At 35.8% G+C, this 21,740-nt stretch overlaps 2 protein-coding genes across 6 annotated transcripts; one reads left to right on the top strand and one right to left on the bottom strand.

Moving 5' to 3' along the window:
• The first annotated feature begins 3,941 nt into the window (after positions 1-3,941).
• LOC147405430 (snurportin-1 protein) lies at positions 3,942-9,491 on the top strand. The gene is made up of 7 exons (XM_086433177.1): positions 3,942-4,419; positions 5,124-5,310; positions 5,405-5,655; positions 6,199-6,313; positions 7,587-7,679; positions 8,016-8,159; positions 8,779-9,491. Exons 1-7 carry the CDS (start codon positions 4,043-4,045, stop codon positions 8,893-8,895), a joined length of 1,284 nt encoding a protein of 427 aa, XP_086289303.1. The 5' UTR covers positions 3,942-4,042; the 3' UTR covers positions 8,896-9,491.
• Positions 9,492-10,829: 1,338 nt separating this feature from the next.
• Positions 10,830-20,637, bottom strand: LOC147405429 (Peptidase family M48 family protein). Of its 5 annotated transcripts, none has more exons than XM_086433181.1 (9): positions 20,294-20,631; positions 20,045-20,102; positions 14,972-15,039; positions 13,998-14,177; positions 13,218-13,314; positions 12,321-12,430; positions 12,073-12,206; positions 11,570-11,746; positions 10,830-11,105 (listed from the first exon to the last, which is right to left on the bottom strand). In XM_086433181.1, exons 1-8 carry the CDS (start codon positions 20,510-20,512, stop codon positions 11,611-11,613), a joined length of 1,002 nt encoding a protein of 333 aa, XP_086289307.1. In that variant the 5' UTR covers positions 20,513-20,631; the 3' UTR covers positions 10,830-11,105; positions 11,570-11,610. The 5 variants fall into 5 exon arrangements, 3 of the variants coding, with proteins under 3 accessions (XP_086289307.1, XP_086289305.1, XP_086289304.1); XM_086433179.1 differs by having other exon boundaries at positions 10,830-11,108; positions 20,294-20,630; XM_086433178.1 differs by having other exon boundaries at positions 10,830-11,112; positions 20,294-20,628.
• Between the last annotated feature and the right edge of the window lie 1,103 nt (positions 20,638-21,740).

Below are 21,740 nucleotides of genomic sequence, written 5' to 3'. Positions count from 1 at the left end.
ATGTGAGTCATGTCCACTCATCCTAATGACTTGGATCCAGCTGGAGTTATAGAAGGTTGTAGTTAACTGATTGATTCTGTTAGAAGAGTTTGTTGTAGACTTTGTTATAGAGTTAGTTTCAGAGTAACAAATAAAATTGATTCTCTTGTAATATGTTATATATATGAGAAAGGTTGAGGACTCTCTCTTTAACGTAGAGTGAAGATCTTACGTTGAGAGAAGAGTATTTTCCAGAAATTGCTTTTGTTTTGAAAAGCTTTCTCATGGGTATAAGTTGGAGTTACAAAGTCATCCCTATAAAAAGCAGGAGTTATTGAATAAAGCGTGTCTTTTTTGTAGGATGTTGGACAGGCGTTTTGGGAGAGAGATGATAATTTAAGAGTCATCTAGTCGCCTTGTACTGTTAGTTGGGTCTACCTCAAAAAGAAAGAGAAGAGAGTGAACCCACTAAAAAATGAGTCGTGGTAAACTAAAGCACTATACATTTTTTTTAGTCTACTTGACGTGGCAATGCATTGAATCACAAATAAATTTTTTCGAGATATAAAAGTAAAAAGATCTACGATTCTATGCATCGCCATGTCAGAGAACATCATGTTTCGGAGTATTAGAGTATCAATTTACCATTAGTAGAAAATGAAACCATCATCAAAAAGAAAAGAAGAGTTATCCCACACTAAAAAATAACGAGAGTGAGGATAATATGATAAAACCAACTCTCTAATATGCACTGCTATGTCAAAGAGCATTAGGTTTCGGGACATCAATTTATCATTATTCAAATATATTATTATGATAGTCTTGTTCTCGATTAGAAATTCAGTGAAATTATATAACAAGTTAATATGATAGAATCAATGCCTTTTTAAAGTTTATCTTTAACATAATTTCCAATTTTTAAAAAATCAGACTCATGATAAGATCTAAAAGTTATAAAAAATACTATTAATAGTCGTTTTGCGACATTTGTAATCCAACACCACATACCTCTCTAGATTTCAGAAAAACTTGATAAAAAAAATTCAAAAATAGAAATTTAACAGTGAAAATTAAAAAAAAAATTCCTGAAATTTCATAGAATTTTGTCCTCTACAATCCTGTGGAATTAGATCATGTTTTTAATGCCAAGGTGAACTCAAATTCCCTTATTAATTTTTTCATTATTTCTATGACTCAAAGTTTGATCCGCACTCCTCATATCAAATTCATCACACATAACTTTCATATTTTCTTTTATGAAAGGGTTTGATTTCCACTTTATGAGAGATTCTCATTGAATTATATAGGTATGGTCCAGACTGTAGTAGTGTCTTATGGTGTTCTCCAATGAGGTAATTTTTGTATGATTGGTTCCAAATCATGATTTGATTATGAGTTGTGATAATATGACTCTCCAAGTGGCATACTCAAATGACTCCATGACGTGACAAGTTTGGGTACCATAAATTTGTACGTCTCAAGATACACGATTGCACTTCCCCATAAAAAGTGTATCCAGGGGAACTATGTATCCCAAGGCATACAGATCTACGGTTCTCGAACTTTTCTAAAAATGGAGTTTTTCTAAGAGAGAACTCATCGAATATTTAAGTAAACGGCCCAAGCTCTTATAACCCAGGAGGTTGATTTTGTTCCTTGAGAACGACTTGAAGGCCGACATTATCCACGATAAAACTAGCGTGGAAGTTGTAAAGGAGTTTGCCCACATTCCTGAACTGTTCAAGCCCAATACTTGGTAGAACTACCACAATGATTCATATGATATACTACAAATTAAGATAACGATTTGATCTGCAAAACACATCACATTTGGGGATATAAAGACTATGATTCTAAAGCAAATGTACGTAATTTTCATGATTTTGTTCAATTATTAACTAACTTGATAATCAGAGTTGTTTCACTTGACTACCACCTGAGTTTAAGGAGAAGAATTAATGGGGAATAGGGATCAAATAAGAAAAAAAACCCACAACTTCAATCCAATCCAAATTAAAACCATGAATTTTAAAAAAGATAAGAAATCCATTTATTTTAGAAGAGATAAAAATATGCCTGCCGTTATGGCTCCATCTCTCTTAAAAAATAGAGATATTTACAAAAAAGTGATCAATTTTTGACGAATAAACAATTCCGTCTCACTGGTCATATTAATTATCAAAACGTGAATGATAATGAATTCGAAAGTTTTTAAAGGGACTATTTCGCAGGTTTAAAGTGATAATTTCACTTGAACCTGAAAAATTGTCACTTTAAACTTGTGAAATAGTCACTTCGTTTTGATTTTTTTTATTTAAAGAAAACGTGATTGTTCTCGTTTGGTAATTAAAATGAAAAGTGACCAAAATTGTAAATAACTCGTTTTCAGTTCACGAAATAGTAATTCGCTCAAATAAAAAATAAAAAAATTCCCCATTAACAACCATTTTGAGATCAATGGAGAGAAGAAGATATAAAAATGATCTTTTAGTTGTTTAGCAGATAACATTAGAAAGACTTAGAAACATACTAAATTGAGGATGTACTTAAGTAGACTTCCTATGACAGTTTGGTGATCCTTATGAAACAATTCATCTTGATGGTTTATTTAAATGATCTATCCTTTCAAGCCAGTTGTAATCTTATACCCCTCCAACCTTATTGCCTTTCCATCTTCTACCACAATGTGAAAAAGCCCAAATTTGACTGCCTTGAGCCATCAAATTTCATAAAATTCGACGGACCAAGAGATCGAATTGATGTCAAATTTTTTATTGTCAAATTTTCTTTTTCCAACAAGTTGAAACAATCAAATTAATGAAGGATGAGAGAAATTCGACGACGGTCCTAAACCATCAAAATTCAGTTTATAGAATTCGTGGGCCTTGGCCCGTCAATTTTTTATGTCAAAATTTCCAATTTTCACGCAGTGTACCCTCTTTAAACTCTAGCCTATATAATAAGGCAAGACTTGTCATTGTCCTCTTTGTCTCAATCTTTATTAATCTATATATATAGAGTATTTGTGATTTAGTCTCATAATACATTTTGAGGGCAATTTTTAATTATATTGGTCATGCTCATTTGCATTGTGAAGGGTCATAAAATCTCGAATACAGAAATCTTTATGTGTTTTTACATTTGGCGTGTGCTTGGTTGCTACAACTAGAAGTGCCCCCCACTGTTTTTTTTTGTTAAATGTTACAAAACAACATAAAAAATCTGACAAAAAAATTACAACAAACTTTGTGAAAGTTTAATCATGGGCTTCCATCTCAAAGACTCCTCTCACTCTCATATCTCCTTCTCTAGCTCTCTCCATCGCTCTGAGGACATGTCTGCAAGTAAACTCTCTCTCTCTCTCTCTCTCTCTCTCACACACACACAAACTCGATTTTTCATATTGTCTTTTCTCTTCTATCGTCTTAACCTCAAAGAAGATGCCAATGCCCAAATCTAATCACGTCATAAGTGAATAAGTGTTACAATCCGTATTCAATTATGGACCATAAATTTCAAAACTTGTCCAAGACCAAGTCAATTCATCCAGGTCATCTTGGTCTTCGATGCATTTGAGTGAGACCATGGCTTCAAATCTCGTTGGAGACCGAGACGTATCACCCAAGTCGTCTTGATATCAGGCATAGACGAGACAGAAGGACAAGTCAATTTTTCAGACAAGATTTAAAATCCCAAGTTCATTTTTCAAATTTTTTAATGAGACATCTCAAACGTATTGGAAAACTCCTCTGAGACAACTCGATATCTGGCATGGATAAGAAGAGACGAGATGCAAAACCAAGTTTTAAAACCATGAGTGAGATAGTCAATAACTCAATATCAATCGTTCATCACGTTGACTCGTCTAATATCTGAGTCATCTCGGTCGTTCACATCAGAGTCATCCATGTCTCGGCCGAGTTTTAAAATAAAACTTGATCATGGGATCTGTACTTATGTTTCAGGCTCTGAGCTTTAACTTTCAAATTAAGTGGTTTCCCTTCATAAGTTCATAGCCTTAGCAGCGAAGCTAGAGTACGCAGTGAGTGCGCAGGATACCAGAATGGCACCTCATGATCTTCGTCGCCCTTTCAAACGTCCAGCGATATCAGACCAACAGAAACGCAGAGAACTCGCTCTACTTCGGCAAGCACAAAGCCGTCGAGACTCTCAACACCAAGCGCGCTGTTTAGCATCATCTGTACTCGATCTCCAAAACCAGATTCCCGAACCAGAAACCGAACCAGAACCAGAAACCGAACCAGAACCAGAACCAGAACCCGAATCCATACCGGAATCTGAACCAGAACCCTCGTCTAGGGATTTCGATGTTCTTCGTGCCTCCAAACTCAAAGGCTCAGAAGCTCGCAAATGGTTTTCTCATCAACTTATGCTTCCGGAATGGATGATCGATGTCCCTCCTCGATTGAATCAAGACTGGTTTGATTCCCCACTCTCATCCGATTTCTCTATTTTTTATTCTTCAGTTCTAATTTGTGAATGATTTTTCTTTATTTATCTAGTTTATTATAAGGTTTGGTTTCAATTAGTTTCTCTATGATTTTAATTTTTAACAGAGTAATTCGATTCGGAACAATTTGATTTGTAAATAGGTAGAAGCCTACTTCAATGCTCCTAAATTTGAATTTTGAAGTTGATTAGGTTTCTTTGTAATTAGAATTTGTAATTAGGTTTAAATTAAGTTCTCTATGATTTTAATTTTTGACCGACTAATTCACTAATTCGATTTGATTTCGCATGTTTCATATCGGACCAATTCGATTTGTAAATAAGTAGAAGCCTACATCAATGCTCCTAAATTTGAATTTTGAAGTTGATTAGGTTTCTTTGTAATTGAGATTGAATTAAGGTGCATTTGTTTGAATTTGTGTTAGATTTGTAAGTAATTAGAAGCCTACACCAATGCTCCTAAATTTGAATTTTGAAGTTGATCAGGTTTCTTCATCATTAGAACTTTCAATTGGTTGAATTAAGGTGCATTTGTTTGAATTGGAATGTTAGATTTGTGTCTAAAACCAGTACACATTTGCAACAAAATCTACTTAATAGCAACTATAGAAACATATTTTTTCTTCTTGTGTGTGGAAATTTATATTTTTTATGATAAATTGGAACATTTACAGGTATGTTTTTGCAAGACCTACTGGAAAACGATGCTTTGTGGTTTCTTCTGATGGAACGACGATTAGTAGGCTTCGGAATGGCTCGGTTTTGCATCATTTCCCGTCTGCTTTACCTAATGGGGCGAGGACGAGAGACAATTCGGGCCACGCACACTCGTTTTGTCTCCTTGATTGCATATTTCACGAGGTGAAATTAAGTACTCAAATTTCTGATATTTTAACTAATTCTAATTTGTTAATCTATTAATTCAACTAATGTTATAGGTGTTGTTGAATTACAGCCAGATCAAACTTACTATGTGATTGACATGGTTTGTTGGAGAGGGTACTCGCTTTATGACTGCAGTGCTGAGTTCAGATTTTTTTGGTTGAACTCCAAACTGACAGAAACTGGGGCATGTGACCCTCCCTCATTGTACCATAAATATAGATTCAGTATCGTCCCCATCTACAACTGTGATCAGATCGGTCTACAAGCAGCCTATGCGGGCGACGTACCTTATGTTAAAGACGGGATATTGTTTTACAATAAGTAAGATTTTTTTCTCTATTAGAGAGCAGTTCATATTGTCGTTTTTCTAGGTTTGGGCCTTGTTTAGTAGTTCATGTAGTCAAGGTTTAAAATATCGTATTGATTGAATGTTTCGGTTAATGTAAAAACCGATACAGTATTGATCGATACATTCAATACAAACCTATACATACCTAATACATTCCCGAAACATTGAATGTTTCGGGGTCAATGTTTTGTATCGGTATTGGCTGATACCGATACGTATTGACTGATAAATTCCATGATTCCGATACTTTTGATATTTTAAACCATGTATGTAGTGACATACTAAACAGCAAAAAGGTTTCAACACTTTGGGGTTCTCCATCTATGACGCTTGATCGATGTTGACATTAGTGGTAGAACATTTTCATGTCAACATGGTTCAAAAAGTGTGAAATTTGGTTCTCGCGGAGTAGGGACCTTTGGGTTACCTTATATGTAGTTCACAAGTTGATCAAAATTTTCTTTTGATAATTTCTCTTTCTTCCTGATGATATTTGTATTTTTTTTGCTGCTTAGGCATGCACATTATCAAACAGGGAATACGCCATTAGCGTTAGTATGGAAAGATGGCAATTGTAGCCAATATGTTCTTGATACAGATAGTAAAGGACAAGTTCCAGCTCAGCAACAGGTATGCTTATTTATCATACCTCATCTACCTTTTATTGAAGCTTGGGTATTTTTTTCCTATATGTTGGTTGTATAATTTTTCATGGAACTGTGAGAAATTTGACATGTGAATTTAGCTGTAAGGCTGTATTACTATATGGGAATATTGGAAGTAAGTTATCTGTGAAAAGCACGGAACTCACTGGCATAGTAACCAATTGGTATACAGTCCAACAAAGATAAGACAACCCTGAACACATCTTTGTTTCCAGAAAGATGGAGAGATTAATGAGGATGTGCCCATAGAATTTGTAATGGGTAGCTAGAGTAGTATTTGACTGATGTGTACTTATCAGAATAAAGGCAATTTTTCCGGAATCCATAAGGCCAGCTATGCTTTCTGGAACTCAACATTGGGTAATCAAGAAATTCAATGAATGAGCATAGTGGATATGGGATATTGTGATGGATGAGTGGTAAGAGTAGGGAATCTTGGAATAGCTCCAATAGGAGATAAAATAAAGTTGAATGAGATGGTTTGGACACATCCAACGAAAATCAATGACACCACCAATGAGAAAGAGTGCTTTATTGCAAATTGAAGGCTCTAAAAATAGCAAGAGGGGTTAAGGTAGCAAGGAAAGATCTAAAAACATACATCTTTATGGAAGATATACCTCTAGATAAAGTTGAATCAGAAAATAGGATTCATGTCCTGACCACAATATTTGGGATATAGCATAGATGGTGGTGATGATAAGTAACCAGAAACATATTGGTAGAGGAGAAGAGAATAGAGATTTTCTGTTTTGAAATTTATGTGCTAAGCTGATGAACCAATGGCATGATGCCACGTGTATTGAAAAAGCAAGCACTTAAACTGCTCCATAAATTTCTCTCTACTAACCAATCACTATTATTTTTTTAATACACTTGGTGTCATGCCATTGGTTCATCAGCTTAGCAAATATAGTTCGAAACAACAAATCTTTGTTCAGGAGAAGAATATACAAAATTAGAGAAAAGAATGCCCTACAGATGAAGAGTTTATGTACACACTTCCATTTGTTTAAAAAAAAAGGGGTTTTTTCTTTGAACATTTCTATTTCTGTTTATATAGAAAATAAACGAATTTTCCATGTGATTTTTTTTTTTTTTGTTGTTGATATTATACCTAGTTGTTTTGATAATAGAAACTGAGGGATGGGTTGCCTCTTGTTCTTGTTTACCAAGTATATGTTGTGAATTATTAAGCATACACTGCAACATACTAATATTTTGCTTTCGATGATAAGGTGGTTTTGGAGTTGCAAGATGATGGAAAACTGACTACATCAGATGATCCTCCTGTTGTCTTTGGTTTCTTAAATCAAGAGTTCTTACAACATGTACGATCCTTATCTCTTGCTTCCCTTAACTTCATTCTGAAAGAAACACTTATAAACAGATCCACAATTTAGGTCTGCTGCTAATAACAAATAAAAGAAAACCAATTTGTGTGTAATTGTTGCAAACTGGTACTTGCGGTTTTTAGAATGTTTTATTAGATACTGTTGGAGACCTCTACATCCTTGAGGGATGAAAAGTTCTTCATTGTGATATCTCGTCCATGCTTGGTCCGACGAGCTATCACAATGTTAAGCTAAGAACTACTTGTATTTTAATTGTTCTTTTTTTGGTACGCATCTCCCTTTTAATTTGTTTAAGGTTTTTCAATTTTGCAGTCTGGTCTGCATTCAGGAAATCTTCTGCGCTTTGCTATTGGTGATGGAGGCATGAGATTTGTAGATGGAAAACTAGACATGGCTGATATACATTATATCGGAAAGACCAACCGTGCACGTGCTTTCGCAGATAGTTACTCCAAGGTTTGTAGACAAAAACAGCCATCTAAGATGAGCCACAGTGCAATATTAAACCAACCAATTGCCCTTACTGTATGATCCACACCTTCATTTAGATTTTCAACAACAACAAAAAAAAGAATGGTCCAGATCAAATAGCATCTACATGTGCATGGCGTCATGATCATGTATAGGACCTTTTACTTCTCTTTTTATTTTCCCCCATGTGACTTGAATGTTCTTTCCTACGATATTGTGGTCTATGTGTGCACCCATGTCTTTCCTTTTTGTGCCCCCATGTTGCCACGCTGGAGGGGCGTGAGGTGGTAAAAAAGGAGATCCTAGCAACTTGTTCTGACCTTGGATAATAAACCCACGGTATGAAACACTTTCCTTAGTATGGAAAAAAGCCTTACTAAGGTTCACCCGCTGTAGAAACAAATCCTCCTGATTTGTTATAAATCTCGAGGTTTTGTTTTAACAGTGGATGAGCCTTACTAAGGCTTTTTTTTTCCTGACTAAGTTAGTCAGGCTATTCCTTCTCTTCCAGAATCTGTATTTTTCCCTCTATTGAAGAGAGTGATATTGTTCAAAGCTAGTAATTCTTATCTGGATAATGAAACTCGGGGGGTTGCGCTTTCAGGTTTTGTTTCAGTACACTGCTCGACATTCTCCTCTTAGAATCGATGATCTGATAGCATCCATCAGTTCATCTCAGGATCAAGATGGTGAAACTAAAGACATCGAGATGGTTGGATGACGGACGGTGTGGTAGTTTCATTCTTTTACTCGCCTCTACTGTTTACCATAGACCAAAGTCTTCAATGGTACATAGAAACTCTCCTGAGGATGATCGGGTCCATAAGTTCCGTGATTCACATGTAGAGTTGCAGACTATGATTGTACGAGTTGATCCCAGTACGGGTATGTCATACATCGGCCAGTTATCAAAATGGTATGAAAGACCTCGGTATTATTTGTTACCAATTAAATTATGAATCGTGCCGGAGTGACCTCAAGCTGGAACCTCATATCGCACTTCATGACATGAAAATGGATAGGAATCATATGCTTTTTCGCTCGTATCTCAATGAAAAAAAAATATATGGTTCCTATCCACTTTCATGTCATGAAGTGCGATATGAGGTTCCAGCTCAAGGTCACTTCAGCATTATTCTTAAATAATATTTTCTAGGGCTACTTCAGTTGATACTTGGCTAATGACACATCAATGCCATCAGAGTTCGTGCATGGTATGGCAGTTCTCCATGGATATCTTCCTTTTATATGGATAAGTATTTTATGTGCATGTAATATTTTCCATGTTACGGTATAAAATGATGTTTTTATTTGGCATTTGATCGTCTTGAGATAGCCATGTTGTCAATCATGATGAGATTGTCAATTTTTTTTCCTTTAAAAAAAAACAATTAATTATCCACCCTTTATGACTACCATCTGATAGACGGGAGTGGGAGTTCTGTTACTTCCAAACTTTGCAATGGGAAAGGAGACCAGCTTCACAAGATTGTTTTTTTTTTGGTTTGCAACAATTCAATATCAAACAGCTTCGCATCTCTCTTTCTCTCACACGCGCACACACACACTTATGTTTGGATTGAGAGAAGAGAAACTCAATTTCTCTCCACCATGTTTGGATTGACTAGAGAGAACTTGGGATAATTTTGAAATTTTAAAATATCTTAAAAGAGATTTAGGGCAGAGTTGGAATTATAAAATATTTTAAAAAGAGTTCTCTCCATTTCTTTCTCTTCTCTCCACTTTTGAAGAGAGAGAAAACTTGTATTTTTTTTTCTCTTCTTCTCTTTTCTCCCCACTTAACAATCCAAACAAGAGAAATGGAGAAACTCATTTATTCTCTTCTCCGCTCCAGAAGGTCCGTCCCAAAGTGATTGATTAACATGCTAAATCTTGTTTCATGGTACTGCAATTCCATCAATCGCTTTACTGTAAAAGTTATTATCTCCATTTTGCCATAAGATTGGAAGACTTCCTTTCCTTGATCTTAATTCGTGAAATTTAGGAATTATGATTTGTACCAAAAAGATCCGAACTCACTCTCTCAAGGGTTATCTAGAATGCAAATGGTACTACATAGTAGCAGCGGTCTCACTATTTCATGGTGAGATTAGCAATGGTTTTAAAACTCGTGTTGACGTCTCATCCATGAAAGAGACCGAGTCATGTCGGATGAGTTTTCCGATACATTTAAGACGTCTCGTTCAACAATGAGTAAAATGAACGTGGGTTATAAATCTTGTCCAATTCTTTGACCTGTCCATCTGTCTTGGTGGTGGGTGATACCGACGTATAGGACCAGATTTAAAACCATGGTGATTAGAGCATTTTTAAGAAATTATAAAAATATTTAAGAAAAATCAGAAAATCAAAAGATGCTCTATTATACCATAAGAATTATGTATGGCTCATACACTACTAGAATGTTCTAGAATAAGTCTGATAATTGTAGAAGTGCCTTAGAACGATTCTAGAAAATATATTTGATAATAAAATTTTCTTCTGTATAAGGGGAAGAAATCTTCCTTGTAATCATCCCCTTCAGTATTCACCCAAACTTGTCGAGTGTAAAGTTTCCAAGAGTGAAATGCAAATATGTATGTCCTTCTGTGTATGTGTGTGTGTGTGTGTTTCGAAGTGATTTGGAATATCTCCTTGGAACACTTTGGGGTAAGACTATATTAGAGAGCTTGAATATGGAACCTCCCTTACACAACAAACGGAAAAAAATAAAGTGGTCACAATGTACAAAGTTCACATATTTTCGTGCTCATCAAGAACAGCTCATGTTTCGAAGGCATTGACAACCTTTCGTGAATTAGAACCAAGCTATGAGCAAGTGTGGTTTCCATATCGTATCTTTAAAGGCCTGAGACGAATCAAGATATTGGTGCTCGTCAACTATTCTCCCTATTGCCTTTTACCGGCGTTCTGCTGCCTTGAAAAACAATAAAATGTTTGATCAGGAAAGACAGATACAAATAGATTATAAAACAAGGAAACATGTCGTAACTATTTCCAACGGGACTGTCTAGCAATGGCAAAGTGCACATGGTGCGCATGCATGATTGTGCACACATGGTGTGCATCATTTTGGATAAATAGGAAAGAAATGGTAGGCATTTAAAAGAAGTCAATAGATTTAATGCTCACGAATCACTATCGTGTCAGATTTCGCTTTCTATCTGCAATGTACAACATATCAAAATGGCAGATCCTACCCCATTCATGTGCACCATCACAGCCATAGATTTGCGAAACAATGTTTATATTACACTAAACAAGGACCTTAGATTTCACCTGAAAAAAGATTTAAAAGGGAAAAAAAAAAAAAAAAAACTACTGCATGCAGGAGGTTTTCATTACTGAAGGCAAACCAAGATGGGAAAACACACCTTATAATTCCAAGCTTGCTATAACTTCAACTTAAGGGAAGCTAAACTTTTTGTACAGAGTTGAGTTGTGTTGCACGTTTCAAAAGGGATTTATACTCCTGGCTCCTCGACCATTCATCAACCTCACGTGCACGTAGAACGGGCAAAGGGTGGGACAACTGTCTTGTCTGGGCATTTCTGAAAAAACAGTAGCTCATCAGATTCCACATCACGTATTCACCATGACCATAGTGACAAAATTCTCCGATTTTTTTTTTTTAAAGTCCCGATTAATTCACCATTCTTTTTGATCTGTGATTTTATCCCAACTTATTCACAAAGCCTTGAAAATTACATTTTTATATTATGTTAAGTAATAGTATATTTTTATTTTTAGTTTCCTGATTTTTTCACCAGTTGTCGATTTTTTTTTTCCGACCTTTTCCATTGCTGAATCTTCTGAAATTCCGAGTTTGTCACTATGATCATGACAAAGTTGGTGTGTTTGATGGGTCACACCTTACCTTATATACCACCCAATTGGGCTTGAAGAAGCCTTGTCATAAGAGCGAGCTTGCTCTAAGAATGCATCCACATTAAGTTGATCAGAGAGTGATGGGATGCCTCCAGCTAGTTTCATAAGAACAGAAATGACCACCTCTTGGTAGGACCATGAATGAAATTATCAAAATGGGGTGAAGACAAGATAATATACGAACACATAAGTAATGTCATACATAATACGGATGTTTTGGATTAGAGTTTTGTATACCTTGGGATCTTGAGCAACAAGAAGAGCTGCACGGTCACAAGTAAGCTCTGCTGCTCGGAGCCAGCGGAAGAGTTGTTCTTCCAAACGCTGAGCAATCAATCCACCAAGTCCTGTGGAGAGCATAGTTATTCGAATTTTTCAGAACCAATGTAAGCATTAACAGTATGGGGAAGTAAGAGCAGAGTCATTTGAGTGGGTAAATCTATAAGCTGGACATCATATTCATTAAGTTTTGAGTCTGACTAGCCTTACTAACTTGGTAAGATTTCATCACCTTGTGGCATCCAAAAACATGAACCACAAGGTTGTGGAGGAAAAAATTCTATGAACTTAAAAAAAAAAAATTTCAAAATAATGTTATTTTTCACCATTGAATTTTAATTTTAAATTTGGGAGTTCCGTGGAAGTTTGGTAGCAGTCCATTTTCCACAAAATCTAGAGGGCTGGTGTTGGATTGCCACACATTGGCAATCCATTTGAGCTCAAGGACCCTTAGTAAGAGTTAAAATCTTACTTAGGAGAGTGTTTTTCTTAAGTTTTCATGACTGATAATGGAATACCAGTACACATGGCACACATGAAAGGGTCAGTAACTTCTATTTGGTTGGTGCCACTCATAAATGGATATCAATAAGAATCAATCCCATCTGAGTGATCTTAACCTTATGTATTTGGAAAGACAAAAAGGAATTGGAGAACCGACATTAAGCCTCTGATGTTTGCCATCCAATCAATTCTACTCTTTTTACCAAGAAGTGAGTGGGACGTATTGGAATGGTGGACATAGAACTCACAAGTGCACCATTTATCCTGACACACACACATTAATTTCCATCTATAACACCTAGATCATACATTTTTGCAAGTTTACCTATGTTTTAATGGAACACCACTTACCAGGCACACTGTATGCTCCAAGTGTAAGAATGTTTGCAAATGTCAGCCATACACCATGGTCACATTTCAAATGACCCAACTCATGCGCCAAAACAGCCTATTTAGGATTTTTTGACAAATCAGTAAGTTAATAGTGCCCTCCCAAATGGACACATCATATACAACAGTATTGAAAAGTAGACTTAGTTATTAATCAAAGCTAAAGCTCAAAACCTACACTAGAGTTGTACTCAAAATTTTCCCCATTTTTCGGAAAAGTTACAAAGCATCCAACACTAATTTTTTAGAAAAGTAAGTATGTAGACCTTATTGACCAATTTTTTAGTAACAGATAATATCAAAATCCTTACTATTATAATGAGAGAAAGGCCTAGTAGAAGTGGTTCAACACCAAAATTTGAGTGCCCATAAATGCTCACTTTTATATTTAAATTTAATATAATCAGGATCATTTTGGTAAAAAACTAAGAAAATTGCAACCTACGCCCATATATAATCACGTTGCTTAGTTTTCATAATTGCAAAAGTATCCTTTTATTTTTACTATGTAATCATCAAAAACCCTTTAATCAATATTTTAAATTACAAATAAGCCCCTTTGAGACGTGTGCGTTTGCACATGCCACCTTCTAGTATTATATATAATGAAACCTAAAGATTGATTTATTTGTTAACTAGGTTGAAATAATTAACTTACCCAAAATTATAAAAAGGGATAGTCGGAAAAAAAAAAAAAAGATGATAAGACAAAGGAGTTGTCAGAAGGGAAAAAGAAAGGACCTGCAACTCCTTTCTGGTAAGAAGCTCCACAAGGCTCGTATGCACAACAACAAATGGCTTTCTGCCAGTGACGGCTAAAGTGTATGCATTTGGTACAGGATTTTGGCGAACATACAGATCAGGAGCCTCGATATTCAGTATCTCTGCAGCTTCCACCATTAATTGATGAAGTTCGGGAAGCTAAAAATGTGAAAAAAGATCTGAAATCAGTAATAATAAAGAGCTATGGGAAGAAACTAGAACTGGAATGTATAACAGAACATCTTTATGCATATACATGCGTCTTCTAACTTTCCTACACAATAATGAATTTCTCAATTGAAACTCGAAAATGAGTTGGGCACAAGTATTTGGACAACAAAGACGGAATATTTTGTAATCCATGGCTCAACAGATCTTTCACAATGTCTCATGCATGTCTCTGGCATGGTAACCGTAAAGAAAATGAGCGGATTTCTCATATAATTGCATACAGAAGATGCCCCCCAAAGAAAATACTTCTGCTAGTCGTATCTATGATCCATTCTCCCTTTAGCTATTTGTTGGGGGTTGTGGAAAGTGAGGAACAGAACGGTCTTCCAGGGGTTGGAGAAATCTCTCTATGATGTTATTCTCGAGATTTTGAGATTGGTCTTCCTTTGGTACAAGTTGAGCAAGGATTTTGAAGGGGCTTTCTTTGAAGATTTCGTCTTCAAGTGGGAAGAACTTTGTTCTGTAGTGTAGTTTTTGTTGGTTTCTTTTTCGTTTTTCTCTTTGTATCTGCGGGGACCACCTCGGCCTCCCTTACCTTTTTCTTTTTTCTAATAAAATTATACTCATAAAAGGAAATCTTTACGTTCAAAGAAGTAGAAAGTAAAGTAACCTCATCGAATCATATACTTCTAAACCTTGTATATCTTTCAGCTTTAAGTCTCAAATAGGACATTGATGAGTATGACATTATGATGATATTTCTTCCAAAAGTATCAAATAACCTGGTTTTCAGCAACAAGAACTGATGTCCCTATATTCTCAAGAAGCATGACCTGTTCTGCAACATTTCCTGCCATAACGACAAATTTACGAGAGTTGCTTCAATAAACCTCAATGCAGCTTATGGTCAAATCTCACAACAGCATTTAATTCCATCTCTTCAGTCAAATAAAACACAATTATCATTCCTAAATATAGTACAGTAAAGAAAATGTTGCTTTTTCTTTACTTGAATACTAACATACGCATTAGATTTAGCTTCAACAAATCATGGATTTTCATGAGGTCAGAATCCACCTATGTGTTGACGAGGTATTTCGTCTGTTTTGCAGATCAAAAGAACACTCAAATTCATCTAGAATGTTTTTAATACTACTTACTTCTATCAACATATGCAATTTTAGTAATTTATTTCCAGTTTTATTATAGCAAAGACACAAATTTGTCTTTGTGCAGGTTTTCTGGGGTTACCGTGTCTGAGATCAACAAAAATCTGTACTAACAAGGAGGATCTTTATATGAATCATATGCTGAAGTACCACCCCATGAGTGGATATATAGGAAAATAAGCCGGTATCGCACACCACTAGCTAACTTCTACGCAAACAGAGGAGCTTAGGATAGAGGGACTGGACCGGAATGAAACTTCAGTCTCTGGCCCTGACGGAACTTGACACGATTGACTTAATAACTGAGTGAGCAACTTCTCTTCCCGTGCCATTGAGCGTATTCCATATCTGTTTATCTGGTTTGGATATAGATATTGAAGCACCCGCACGCACGAGTTATTCTTTTCCATGAATTTCCATGCAATAGTCAGGAATTCTTGACGGTATCGAGCTGGAACAACCTGTTCTTCCTGAACACCCTGATTCAACGCCAAAGAATTTCCTGCCGCTACCATATAGTATTCGTCTCTACCTGGTGATAAAAAAACCACCCGTACCTCTTTTCCTATCTCCGACCGAGCATAAGAGTGGCAGCTATGCCGGTAATAAATAAGAAAAAGGCAGGGGTTGGGTTTACAGTATAGAATATAGATATCTCATCCTTCTTTGTACTTAGAGGTGCGAGAAGGGCCCCACATGGGTCCTGTGGCCTCGTCTTATGGCCGGGGCTATAGAGATGGGAGTTTGATTGATTTGCTACGATTGAGTGGGTAGGTTTGATTCGCCGCTACTTTCTCATCTGCATTGGTATGATTGGCTTAGGTAGGTAATATATATTCTTAGTCATTAGTTCATGAATCATAATAAGAATTCTATCTGTATGACTATGGATAGCGAAAAAAAAAGAATAAAAAAGATTTCTTATTCTTTTTTTTCCATTGCAATTGCCTTCCATTTCTTTTGTTCCTAATTCTTCTTTCTCAAAAAAGAGGCTCAACTATATCACCAAGGCGGCGAATTTATGAGCCCTTGCCTTACGCTTTGCGTGAAAAAGAGGTCCCAAAACGGACTAACAAGTTGTCACATCACCATATTTTTTGATTGAATCCAGATTGACAAGTCGCCTAAGCCTCCAAAAATTGAAGATACAGATCAAGAAATTGAATTTCAATTATTTGTGGAAACATATTGATTGGTAGAACCCTTGATAAAAGAAAGAGATACTGTGTATGAATTACCCACATATTCTTCTGAATTATATGTACCCGCAGGTTGCAACAAAAAAAAAAAAGTTGCACTCTTAAGTCATTTTATTTTTTAACAAGAATATAATAGTTTGGCAAAAGAAGCAAGCCTAAGATACTTAACCTTCACAATGCAACTATCACATTTCACGATAGCCTCCATAGTTTTAAATTGGCATGTATACTCCCTGGATAAAGGAGTTGCTGCATCCACCATTATGGGGTATAGGACACAGAAGTAATGGGTAGAGAGGCATAGAATGCAGGAAGCGTTATGTCGAAGTGAATGCCCTAAAAGAGCATAATATTTCAAAGCTCATTTGAAGTGAAGAGTAGTTTCCAAAATACAAGGATGGATTGAATCTTGTCATTATATCCTAATGTAAGTTGCAACTTGTTTAGTCCCTCTTTAGATCTCACTAAACATGATACAAAGGCTGAGTTCTGAGAAGTTTAATAATATATCTGTGGGAGTCGAGAAAATATCAGACATCTAATACTGGCAAGCGTTACATCAAGATATGGGTCAAGACCTTGTTCACAATTCCCTACCTGACTGTATCGAGATGTGATAAGCCATGCATCCCAACCCAAGACAAAAGAAGACGACCTGGAACTATCCAACAATCAAGAACACCGTTAGTATACATAAGCCAAGTTCGAATACAAACTCCCAACTCTCCCGGGTTCGGTATGGTGTTATGTATGTTCTTGTCAAAGGGAATCTCAGGCAAAGTAATCAGACGTGCATAGATTAGAGAGGGGAACCTGACAAGAAAAGACCCCTCTAAGGACGCCTAACAACAAGCAAAAACACGTATTGGGCAAGAACTTCGTAACGTGGGACGACAATGTGCATAACCATGCCTATTTAGGAAAAGGTCAACTCCACAAGTTGAAAGGATTGTCACACAACAACCTTCCCTCTTATAAAGAGGGAGGGTCACTAAAAGCAAACGTATGCGATTTCTCTGAATCATCATTACTCTATCGGATTGTGAACTGGATTGTCATATTGGGCAAGGAAATTGTAATATTATATGGGATGACAATGTGTACAATCATATCTAGTGGAAAAGGTCAACTCCAGAGGTTGAAAGGATTTTCACATAGGCCACCATCCCTCTTATAAAAGGGGGAGCCATTGAAAGCAAAGGTATGTGATTTCTCTAAATCCTCATTACTCCGTCGAATTGTGAACTGACTTGATCGTCAAAGTAAAATCGCAAGCACACTGTTGGGGGGAAGGAGAATCTTTGTTCTTTCTGTTACTCTGTCAAATTGTGGACTAACTTGACTATCAAAATGAAAAAATAGGCATGCCGCAGGAGCTCAAAGGCAAGAGCTTCATCTCACTATTTAGCACCACATATCTCAAAGTGTGAGGACAAATATCGGCCCCCCAATATCCATTCATAAAATATGAAACATAGAAATAAACAATCAAACACTCAAAATAAATCAACTCCGTTAATTAATGCATCCACTCCATCAAACCATCATTGTTAGAGATAACTGGAATTGAACCTGTGACCTCATGGCAACAATACATGACACAACATCAACCAATGGATTAACTACAACTTTAAGTTTAAAAAAAATATATGAGATTTTCACCAAACTCAACGACTCATTGAAAAAATCGCATTTTATCATGTTTTTTTTTTTTTCCTTTTACCAATACATAGTGATTAAATTTTGACTTTTTTTCAAAAAGTCTCCACCTAAGCTATTTTAAAAAAAATAATTGAAAAAATTTATGAGTCGGTGCGCTCAACCACCGAGAGGCAACTACTCTATGGGTAACAACTAAACATTCCCTTTTTGGGACGTCTATGTGGCATTTAATCCTGGCTAAGAAGTTTTCCCTAATTTGGGGGAGATTCTGTTTTATTTGGACTCCTAATTAGAATGTAATCTAGGAGGATTTGGGGGTTGCTATTTGAATGGGATTAGAATCCTTTTTTGGGGGGACTCTAAATCTATTTAAAGGGGAAAAGATGCCCAAGAGAGGGGGAACCATTCCAATGGGGGTCTCGGTGGTGAGAAGGAAAAATCGGGGAAAATTTGTAATAGAGTTGGGATGTATGTAATCGAGGTCAGAAACTTGTAATTAGAAATGTATTATAGTGGATTGGCTCACCACGAGCCCAGGATGTAGTCTGTGATTTCACGACAAACCCTGTCAATAAATTTTGCTTGTGTTCTTGTTCTCTTTCTTTGTAATTTTCATTTTGGTCTCTACTTTCAACCACACATGTATTATTTTAATTGGGGAATTAAACCCGCCTAAACAATATTCATGTGTAAATATTCAATAGAGTGTTGTTTTGCTCAAAAGATATGTTGAAAATTTTGAAATGTATTGTTTTTAACATTTTTTTATTCTTTTGAATATTCCTCATGCCAACTTATTCCCAAACCCCTACTTAGATACTATGATTTCAATCCAACGTGCAACAAACATATTTAAATGCAATAACCTATTCGAGCACGTGCTTCTACTTTTTTACTAAGCCTATTCGAGAAAGTACTTGAAAATTCAGTCAACTCAACTCAATATATTGAAATATTTTTAACTTGTACAGTTTCTCTTTTTTACTAAGCTCAATTATGTCATTTGACATTGGTATTTGTATATTTTTTATTCAATGACCAATTAGCATAAATTAATTTCGTAATAAATAACCAACTAAGTGTTAGGTGCGGTGGTCAGGGCATCCCTCCAAAAAGAGAGAGGTCTTGAGTTCAAGCTCCCTCATTGGCCACCCACAGGGATTTTTCTCAGCTTGCTTGGTATGTGTGGTTTGTGGGGTATTGCATGTACCGGGGACACCCATACCCTCAAAAAATAAAAATAAAAACCGTAATAAGTGCAAGATCTTGTCCTTCAATAACCTAGGAGACTTTTTTATGTTGTGTAAGTCCAAAGGACACTAATTAAAGTACCCCCACAAGATCAGGATGGTTGGTTTACTGTAGCTAATTATTTGGTTTTAAGGATTAGAGAATCATAAGAAGTTGAATTTGAGTTGGATGTTTCTATTTCAATTCAAATAGGTCAAAAGGAAATCTTAGGTTTCTATCTATAAATACATGTAAAAGGGGAAGACCATTGGAAGCTTTTTATTATGGGTTCTGTTAACATGTGACCTTAGGCACCTCAAAAAAAAACTCATCACCTAAAATGCCCTAAAATATATATATATTCCTACCAAAAATACCCGCAAATGCTTATTTCCAAGGTGCACTTAATTCATCTTAACATGTACCCTTAGGGCACACGATAACAAAACCCTTCTATGAAATTAGAATAGATTTCTTCATTTTGAGTTGATTCCTTCATAGTAAGAGTGATTCCATCTCAAAGCTCTTTATAGCATGAATTTCTTTTTGCAATCTATTTATAAATAAAAACAGTAGGAACACCAAAAATAAATACCTAGAAGAGCCTTGCCAAGCTCGTTTAAACCCGGAATCGCCTTCAAAAGCAGTGTATTCTGAGTAAAAGAAAAGTAAATTTTAAAAAGAAAAAGAAAATAATATTAGAGAACAATTGAAACAGTGATAAATCTGATCAAACTAAAATATATATATATATATATATAAACCAAAATAATCAAAACTTCAATCCGATAACACATGATCTGATTGAATTTCATCCTGATATATATATATAATAAATAATAACCTGCTTGTCGAGGGGATGCTGAAAATCATCTGCTTTGAGATTGCGAAAGATAATGGAGGTAGCTTTGCAAACAGAATACCTAATTCCTGATTTCTGCTTTATCGAGCTGAATCGCAAAGAACACGAAACGAAACGTGATCGATCTGTAGAAATCGAATCGGGGAAAGGCGAGAAAGGTTTATGAGACCAATAGAACGAAACAAGTGAAGCAGAGGCCATTGATTTGAAGCAAAGAGAGAGAGAATTATTTTAGTATTCTGTGTTTTGTGTGTGTTTTGGTTTTTAGAAGATTTTTCAGTTGGGAGTGTTGAGAGTTTTTACACACAACGCTCTTTGTTTAACGACCACAACCGTACGCATGGTAAAGCTTTAGCCTCATTTCGTTTTCTGTTTGTCCGTGCCGCCATTTCGTTTTGAGGGACCCACTTTACAAGAGCCCAGGCCCAGGCCCATGCCGTAATACGCATCGTTCACTTTTCTTTCTTCGTCGTAGACCTTAGACTACGACCCACTCCACATGAACCCTTTATTTTTATTTAATAATAAATAAAAAAATCATCTTTAGCTTTGGGGTTGAGTGACAAGATAAGCCCCCTAGTTCTTCAATGATTTAATCCATTACTTTATTTTCGGGTATTTTACAAAAAAGTGATCAACTTTTAATGAATTTACAATTTTGACTCACTGTTCATTTTACTTATCAAAACATACCCGAGGCGGCCTGGGGGTTAGCTGAGATGGTAAGTAGCAATAAGGTTTGCGCCCCAAATTGTGTGTTCGAATCTCTACATACCCCTTTACAAAAATGTGATTATTTAAATAATGTAACATGTGATAAGGTATTGGATGGTGCGTGCGACTCAGGTAGATTAATCTCACCAAACGTGGGCATACTCCCTGGACTACCATAAATAAATAATTATTATCAAATTGTGAATGATAACAAATTGAAAATTTTTTTAAGTGAAAATTTTGCAAGTTTAAAGTGAAATAATCACTTTAAATCTGCAAAATTGTCCCTTTAAACTTGCTAAGTAATCACTTTAAAATCGTCAGAATTTTGACTCTTGTATAGGTTGGGCACTTTAAGCATTCAAACAGGGATGCAAAGAGACTCAACGAATGAACTAGATTTTGGTATTCCTTCTCGAACTTCTATTTCTTCCGTAAAAGGGGATTCGAGAAAAGATGAAATAGGCAGACGTGTTTCCAGAACGAACAAGATACGGGTTGAGAAGGGAGAGTTAGCAAAGTTGGACAATATTGGAACGGGCATAGAAACATGTATTGATGTACCAAATCGACTAATGCTCCCAAGCCTCGTTATAGTTCTGATTTTTTATTTTATTTTTAACAAAAATGTGATGATTTGCATTTTAGTAAATCTCATTTTCAGCTCACGAAATGGTAATTCACCATTAATTTTCTCTATAATCTCATCTTATAA

Source organism: Akebia trifoliata, chromosome 3, assembly GCF_017979445.1.
Source record: "Akebia trifoliata isolate Shusen 1 chromosome 3, ASM1797944v1, whole genome shotgun sequence".
Classification (NCBI taxonomy): domain Eukaryota; kingdom Viridiplantae; phylum Streptophyta; class Magnoliopsida; order Ranunculales; family Lardizabalaceae; genus Akebia; species Akebia trifoliata.
The sequence above is the reverse complement of the archived record's forward strand: the minus strand, read 5'-3'. Positions and strand labels throughout refer to the sequence as shown.

What these genes read in the sequence shown, in the direction of transcription:
- LOC147405430 (XM_086433177.1), top strand. Translation starts at nt 4,043, where the DNA reads ATGGCACCTCATGATCTTCGTCGCCCTTTCAAACGTCCAGCGATATCA. An exon ending in ATCAAGAGTTCTTACAACAT is followed by an intron (nt 7,680 to 8,015) that starts GTACGATCCTTA and finishes TCAATTTTGCAG; the next exon opens with TCTGGTCTGCATTCAGGAAA. An exon ending in TCGCAGATAGTTACTCCAAG is followed by an intron (nt 8,160 to 8,778) that starts GTTTGTAGACAA and finishes TTGCGCTTTCAG; the next exon opens with GTTTTGTTTCAGTACACTGC.
- LOC147405429 (XM_086433181.1), bottom strand. Translation starts at nt 20,512, where the DNA reads ATGGCCTCTGCTTCACTTGTTTCGTTCTATTGGTCTCATAAACCTTTC. An exon ending in TTACCAGAAAGGAGTTGCAG is followed by an intron (nt 13,315 to 13,997) that starts GTCCTTTCTTTT and finishes AATCCTAAATAG; the next exon opens with GCTGTTTTGGCGCATGAGTT. An exon ending in CCAATTGGGTGGTATATAAG is followed by an intron (nt 11,747 to 12,072) that starts GTAAGGTGTGAC and finishes CTGTTTTTTCAG; the next exon opens with AAATGCCCAGACAAGACAGT.